The sequence below is a fragment of the Saccopteryx leptura genome, chromosome 2 (assembly GCF_036850995.1).
Source record: "Saccopteryx leptura isolate mSacLep1 chromosome 2, mSacLep1_pri_phased_curated, whole genome shotgun sequence".
Lineage (NCBI taxonomy): Eukaryota > Metazoa > Chordata > Mammalia > Chiroptera > Emballonuridae > Saccopteryx > Saccopteryx leptura.
In genome coordinates this window covers 111,902,315-111,910,179 of record NC_089504.1, presented here as the reverse complement: position 1 = coordinate 111,910,179, position 7,865 = coordinate 111,902,315, and the positions used below count along the sequence as shown (strand labels likewise).

The 7,865-nt window shown below is 43.4% G+C and overlaps 1 protein-coding gene across 1 annotated transcript; it reads left to right on the top strand.

Annotated features, from left to right (window-relative positions):
- Positions 1-1,285: 1,285 nt before the first annotated feature.
- On the top strand, positions 1,286-6,155 carry LRRC10 (leucine rich repeat containing 10). The gene has a single exon (XM_066368541.1). The coding sequence runs from the start codon at positions 1,331-1,333 to the stop codon at positions 2,165-2,167; it is 837 nt and encodes a 278-aa protein (XP_066224638.1). The 5' UTR covers positions 1,286-1,330; the 3' UTR covers positions 2,168-6,155.
- Positions 6,156-7,865: the final 1,710 nt, after the last annotated feature.

The window sequence follows — 7,865 nt, the reverse complement described above, 5'->3', positions numbered from 1 at the left end:
GAGGGAAGACAGAGAGACAGACTCCTGCATGCACTCAAACCAGCATCCACCAAGCAGCCCCCATCTGGGGCCATGCTTGGAACCGAGCGATTTTTAGTGCCTGAGGTAGAGGCTCCACGGAGCCATCCTCAGTGCCCAGGGTCAATGCTCTCGAACCAGTCGAGCCATGGCTGCGAGAGGGGAAGACAGAGAGACAGAGAAGAGGGAGGAGGAGGGGTGGAGAAGCAGATGGTCACTTCTGTGTGCCCTGACTGGGAATCAAACCTGGGACATACACATGCCAGGCTGACACTGTACCACTGAGCCCACTGGCCAGGGCCAGTGTTATTTTTATAAGAGAGTGTAGTCCAAAGTTGAATTTCCAAGTCTACATGGAGGAATGTGGTATGGTGTGTGTGTTTTATTTATTTTTAAAGTTTTTATTAAGTGTATTGGAGTGCATTTGTTAATAAACTTACATAGGTTTCAGGTGTCAAAGGCAAATTGTAAAAGTATAGAGAACCATTACCGAGTAAGAATGAAGAAATGGATAGCTGTAGAGTATGTACACTGGTTCAGACTTGAACCAGACCTGGGGGGAGGGAGGAAATGAAAAGCCTTAAAAGGATACATGTCTTTGACCCAGAAATGCTTGTAAGGACATTTTTTAAAGAAATTAGTGGATTACTGCTCACATTGCATGCATGAGGATATTTCCAATAGTGACACACTGTAAGCAACCTAGATACCCAGCAATAGAGAACTGTTTGAATTATGGTACATCCATGTAACGGACTCTGCATATGTTTATAATTGTGTAGTACCTGCGAAAATAAAAAACATATCCATGCATTATGATAAAACATAATAATCCTAAACAGTATAAGTAAATTCATTTAAAAAACAAATTGATTACTTGTAGCAAAAAGGCTAGACGTCATAGATTAGATTGTTTACAGTAGTTATCCTTGAGTAGTGTGACTATAAATTTTCCCCCTTCTTCTTTTACACCTTTTATGTAAGGTCTCACTGTTTTATCATTTGGGAAAAAAAAACAACCATAAAGCTATTTTCAGCTTGAAACAAACAAAAAAATATAGATAAAGGAGATTGGGTTCTAAGGGATTGAAAGCAAGTATGTGAGTCAGACCTGGCCTCCTGGACCCTGCCTGTCTGTTGCGCCTGTCACCCGACACTCAGGTTGCTATCAGCAGCACTTTTCTCTGTTGAAGTGACTGGCTTTTGTCAAGCCCTCCCCAGGTTATAACTGGAGGGGAGGAGAGGCCTCAGGGCAGTGAGCAGCAGCCCCATCAGTTGGTGGCCTGGGGCTCTCCGTGCCTCCAGCCTCCTCATGGGGAACACCATCAGGGCCCTCCTGGCCTTCATTCCTGCTGACTGCTGCCAGAGCTATGTAGTCGGACACTTGCGGGAGATGCCACTGGACAAGATGGTGGATCTGAGTGGGAACCAGCTATGGCGCTTCCCCGTGCACGTGTGCTCCTTCCGGGAGCTGGTCAAGCTCTACCTGAGTGACAACCACCTCAGCAGCCTGCCCCTGGAGCTGGGGCAGCTACAAAATCTGCAGATCTTAGCTCTGGATTTCAACAACTTCAAGGCTCTGCCCCAGGTGGTGTGTACTCTGAAACAGCTCTGCATCCTCTACCTGGGCAACAACAAACTCTGCTATCTCCCCAGTGAACTGAGCCTGCTCCAGAATCTCCGGACCCTGTGGATCGAGGCCAACTGCCTCACCGAGCTGCCAGATGTGGTCTGCGAGCTCAGTCTCCTGAAGACTCTGCATGCCGGCTCCAATGCCCTGCGTCTGCTCCCAGGCCAGCTCCAGCGCCTCCGTGAGCTGAGGACCATCTGGCTCTCGGGCAACCTTCTGAGTGACTTCCCCCCTGTGCTTCTTCACATGCCCTTCCTGGAGGTGATTGATGTGGACCGGAACAGCATCCGCTATTTCCCCAGCCTGGCCCACCTGTCAAGTCTGAAGCTAGTTATCTATGACCACAATCCTTGCAGGAACGCACCCAAGGTGGCCAAAGGTGTACGCCGCGTGGGAAGATGGGCCGAGGAGACGCCAGAGCCTGACCGCAGGAAAATGAGGCGCTATGCTTTGGTCGAGGAAAGCCAGGACGCGCCAGCACCTGCCTTGCCTCCTCCACTTCCTCCTACCGACTTCTGAGCACCTTCAGCGGTAGGTCAATACCACCTCCAGCATCTTCTGGAGACTTCTCCAGTAGAGTGCCGATTGCTGTGGGACATTTAGGGTAGCTCTGCCAGTGAGGGCCTATAAAGTCAAATGAAATCCTTAAATCACCCCAAGAAGAAACAATTTCTTAAAAACATCTCTCCCAAAGACAAATTGTGAGCTATGAGCAGCATAACAACTCACTTGCCAAAAAATCAGTCGCTCTGATCAGGTGTTTTGACACAGTAAAGAACAAGAAGGACTGAGACACTGTGGCCTCCTCCACTCTCCAGAGAGGGCTGGTCATGAGGCTTGGAGCTGCTCAAATCAGGTATTTGTTATAGAACTCACCTAAAAGGACTGTCTCCAGGCCTTTGCAGGACTTGCTATGAGTGACCATAAACAGTATGAAAATGTTACTAATTCAGGTCACTTTAAAAGGACATTTCTCCCTAATCAGTCAGACTCACAGAAAGACCTTGTTGCTGCAAAGGCTCAAAGAGCTTTCTCCCTTTAGCGAAGGCTGTTGTAGATCCCGGATGGAGAATGCCTCCTGGTGGAGCCTAGCTGCCACTTTAAACTTGACTGTGGTTCATGCTGACTCAATTCATTTTCCCTGAAAGGTCTGACCCAAGGTTTGCTCTCAACTGTTGACTATCACTGACAATGCTAGAAGTCATCTAGAAAGTGGAACCTCTCTGTGTCAATATAGTTTCATTAAAATCAAGCTTAGTCTTACCTGACCTGTGGTGGCGCAGTGGATAGAGCGCTGACCTGGAACACTGAGGACACGGAGATTGCTTGGTTCAGAACCTGGTCAAGGCACATACGAATGCTTCTCGCTCCCTCTCTCTCTCTCCTCCCTGCCTCTCTAAAGTCAACAAATAAAATCTTTAAAAAAAGAATTGTAACCCTGGCTAAACAAGCTCTTGGAAATCTGAATTGTAGGTTGTGGTGTATATAGGAAGTGTCTGCCTCTTTAGCCTCAGTATCTCTGCCTTTGTTCTGATTTGTTTTGATTTTTGTAGATAGCACCTTTAATGATCAATGTAAAAACCTAGAAATTTTGGCCATTTTTAAAATTATGTAAATTGTGACCTTATTCCCATGAATACATCAGCTTTAAAGAAATTGCTGTCAAGTGGGTGTTTTGATAACAGTTCTTTATGTAAACTTTTTCAGCAATCAAGGACACAAAGTATCATATTAACTAAAACATACTATATAGTAATATTTAAAACATTACTTTTGCCATAAAAGCATCTTAACCCAGCCAAGTTTGGTTTTTTTTTGTTTGTTTGTTTTTTACAGAGTCAGAGAGAGGGATAGACAGGGACAGACAGACAGGAACAGAGAGATGAAAATCATCAATCATTAGTTTTTCGTTGCGAGATCTTAGTTGTTCATTGATTGCTTTCTCATATGTGCCTTGACCATGGGGGCCTTCAGCAGACTGAGTAACCCCTTGCTCAAGCCAGCGACCTTGGGTCCAAGCTGGTGAGCTTTTGCTCAAACCAGGTGAACCCGCGCTCAAGCTGGAGACCCCGGGGTCTCGAACCTGGGTCCTTCCGCATCTCAGTCCGGCGCTCTATCCACTGCGCCACCTCCTGGTCAGGCCAAGTTTGGTTCTAAAATGGCATTACTGCCCTGGCAAGGTAGCTCAGTTTGTTAGAGCATTGTCCTGATACACCAAGGTTGCAGGTTCAATTCCCGGTCAGGGCTCATCAACCAAGAGCCTGACTGGTGGTGGCACAGTAGATAGAGTATCAACCTGGTACGCTAAGGTCCCAACTTCAAAAGCCCAAGGTCACTGACTTAAGCAAGGGGTTACCTTACCTGGCTCAGCTGGAGCACCCCTGTCAAGGCAATCAATGAACAACTGAAGTGATGCAACTATGAGTTGATGCTTCTCATCTCTATCTCTGCCTCCCTCAAAAAAAAAATCAACCAACAAATGCATATATCAGTGGAACAAATCAATGTTTCTCTCTCTCTCCCTTTTCCCTACTTCTCTTCCTCCCTTCTTCTCTAAAATCAATAAAAAAAAGAAATCAAGCCCTGGCTGGATAGATAGCTCAGTTGGTTAGAGCAGTGGTCCCCCACCCCTAGGCCACAGACCAGTACTGGTCCGTGGGCCAATTGGTACCGGTCCGCAGAGAAAGAATAAATAACTTACATTATTTCCATTTTATTTATATTTAAGTCTGAACGATGTTTTGTTTTTAAAAAATGACCAAGTTCCCTCTGTTACATCAGTCTAAGACACACTCTTGACACTTGTCACGGTCACGTGATACATTTATCCGTCCCACCCTAAAGGCCGGTCCGTGAAAATATTTTCTGACATTAAACTGGTCCGTGGCCCAAAAAAGGTTGGGGACCACTGGGTTAGAGCATCATCCAGACATGCAAAGGTTGTGGGCTCAATCCCGTTAGAGCACATACGGGAACAGATCGATGTATCTATCTCACTCTCTTCCTTCTTCACTCTCTAAAATCAATTAAAAAATATTTTTCAATCAAATGACATTACACTGCAGACTATTTTCATGTTTTCCTACCACAAATATTTCTTGCTAAACCAGAGAAACTTTAATAACACATAATCGTGGGTTTTTTTTAGATTTTATTGATTTTAGAGAGAGGAGAGAGGAGTGAGAAGCATCAACTCATAGTTGCTTCTCATATGTGCCTTGATCAGGCAAGCCAAGGGTTTTGAACCGGCAACCTCAGCATTCCAGGTCAACATTCAACCCACTGCACCTCTACTATCTCCCAGTCTATAGAGTATCCGCAACCCATAGATTAGACTTTAATCATTAAATGTAATAGTTTGTCAAACATTTAACTCCTTTAGTGATGAGTCCAGATTTCTGTTAGCTAGGATTTAGAGTCTATTTTCTCATTCCTAATGATTGAAACTAAACTATACTCGGTTGATGCTAGAAACTTTATGCCAGCAGAACGGCCTTCTGCCCTGTATCAAAAACCAGCCTTGCCTGACCAGGTGGTGGCATAGTAGATAGAGCATCAGACTGGGATGCGGAAGACCCAAGTTCAAGACCTGCAGGTCGCTAGCTTGAGCACTGGTTCATCTGGTTTGAGCAAAGCTCACCAGCTTGGACTCAAGGTCGCCGGCTCAAGCAAGGGGTTTCTCGGTCTGTTGAAGGCCTACGGTCAAGGCACATATGCGAAAGCAATCAATGAACAACTAAGGTGTTGCCAACAAAAAACTGATGATTGATGCTTCTCATCTCTCTCCATTCCTGTCTGTCTGTCCCTATCTATCCCTCTCTCTGACTCTGTCTCTGTAAAAAAAAAAAAGAAAAACCAGCCTTATGATGGCTTTAACTTTCTTTTGATCCTGTCTTCCTCCTCCCAAGATGAACGGGGCCCACCTTCTCCAGGGTAGCCGCAAGCTACAGCCACAAAGCAAAGTGAAGCCACGTGATTTACGGAGTTCTCATCTAATGAGCTGTCTGAATCAAATGTCAAATTATAAACATTCTGGCACACAGTCAAGCTGTTTTCTTCTCAAATAATCAATACATAATAAACATTTCTCAAACAATATGGTTAAGAATTCACCATAGATTTTGCTGCCCCAAAATGTTTGCACTATAGGGTTTCAATTTTATCAAGTAACTATGTAAATGCACTTACATTTCTATTACCCTCTGATGTTTTCTTGAAATTCTGACAATTAGAAAGTTAAAAAGGGGAAAATGTTGAAGCACCAAATGTAGATTTACTTATAATTTTAAGTCCTGAAACTCAAAGTATTATGCATCAGAGGAAAATCTTTCAGAAGTTTGAATCGAACTTGAGCTTCCATAAATATGAACTAAAACCTTTAATATGCATTGTGTAAATGAAGCAAGTTGTTTTTCTCTTTTGTTAAAAAGCAGTATCACTGTAATTTCACACTTAAAAAGTGGGCTTGAAAAATAAATAAAAAGTGGGCTTGTGCCCTAAAAATCAACTAGACTTAAATTTTAACTAAAAGCAGTGTGGTGTGATAGTTAAGACAACGGCCTTTAAACTACCTGAGTTTAAATCCCAGGTTTGCCACTTAATGGTTAGTTACTGTCTGTGTACCTCAGTTTTCTCATCAATAAAATGGTAAGCTTCAACCTCTCAGGGTAATGATTAAACAAATTACTGTGTATAAAGTACATAGAAAAGTGTCTATCAGGTGATAGTTGATGTTTACATACAATGGTCTTTTATACCATGCAGCACAATACTTATATCTATCCTACAATCAGTATAATTCCTTGCTTGAAGAAGCATAAATGCACTAGAAGGAAAAAGCTTTTATTTTTCAATAAAATTCTCAACATTATTATTCCTTGGCACTACACCCTATGTGTCTCAAGGGGCAGGAGCCATAAGACTAAAGTCATATGTGTGTATCTGATTGACACTTTACTCTCTGGCTTTTGCCACTGTAAAAAGAAAAAATGCATACACCCTATAATCTCATACCATAGAAAGGATATTAATACTATTAAAAAACAACCAAATTTACATCTTCTTTCCTTCTGGACTGTCTACTTTTGGAGAACAGGAAGCAGGTGGTACTCATCTTTGAATCCCCAGTGCTTGGTACAATTCTATCAATTTACCTTAGTTTTGGAGATTTTTATCACGCACTCAGCCCACAGGCATAGTGCTACCCTCAGGGTCTTGTGTAAATTAATTCAAACAACATTTTCAATATTCGTTAATACTGTAGAGCTCACAATTTAAAATTGAGGAATCAGACCTGTGTTCTGCCTCCCAGGAGCACGCCTGTGCCTCCCCCTGCCCACGTTTACCAAGGACATGCATCTCCTAAGCTCTAAGGGACCCCACGAGACTCGCAACAGATGCTTGCAACTGGGGAGCAACAAGCAGCAGCTCCTCCTCCCAGGCTAACCCCCTGAGCCTGTCTCCAAGGCCCCCTTTTCTCAAACCTTCCTTTGAGCTGACTTCAGCCCCGCCCTGGCTTCTTTCCTTGAACACATCTAGGAGCCAAAGCAGCCCTGCCTAGCCTCTCCTGTTGCTTCTTCTAATCTAAGCCCTTCCTTATTTCACTGTTCCCAGCTTTAGTAAGCATACTCAACCATGAGTAATCTGAAATCAGGTTTGCTTTCTTTTTATTGAGAATCTGAAATGTTCTATAGTGATTCTAATTTTTAAAAAGGTTAAGTCCTCTCTACACTTCTGTTCTATGGATATTCTAACACACTGGAGCATTTACAAGACAAGGCTGACTTTTAGAAAATAATTCTATATGGAGAGCATTCTGTTGACTTTTTATCAGTCAGGGTCCTCTCACTAAAATCAATAGAAAGCCAGCCTGGCCTGCGGTGGCACTGTGGACAGGGCATCGACCTGGACTGCCCAGTCAAGGCACATATGACAGACAAGCAACGAACAACTGAGGTGCAGCAACTATGAGTTGATACTTCTCACTCCCTACCCACTTTCTCTCTCCGTAAAATCAATAAATTGTGACCTTTAAAAACAGATAAAATTCATAGGAATTAGAGGGGCCTAGGTTAGAATTTCACCTCTGAATCTAAAGATTTTAAAACTTGTTAACTTGGAATACTCTTTGGCCATGACACAATAAAATCTGTAAGGGCTTCAAAGGATATGACTTCAAAGAGAGAAAGGAGCATGGTTGTATTGCTGGATGTAACAA

Excerpts from the sequence above, each read along its gene's own strand:
- LRRC10 (XM_066368541.1), top strand. The coding sequence starts at position 1,331 with ATGGGGAACACCATCAGGGCCCTCCTGGCCTTCATTCCTGCTGACTGC.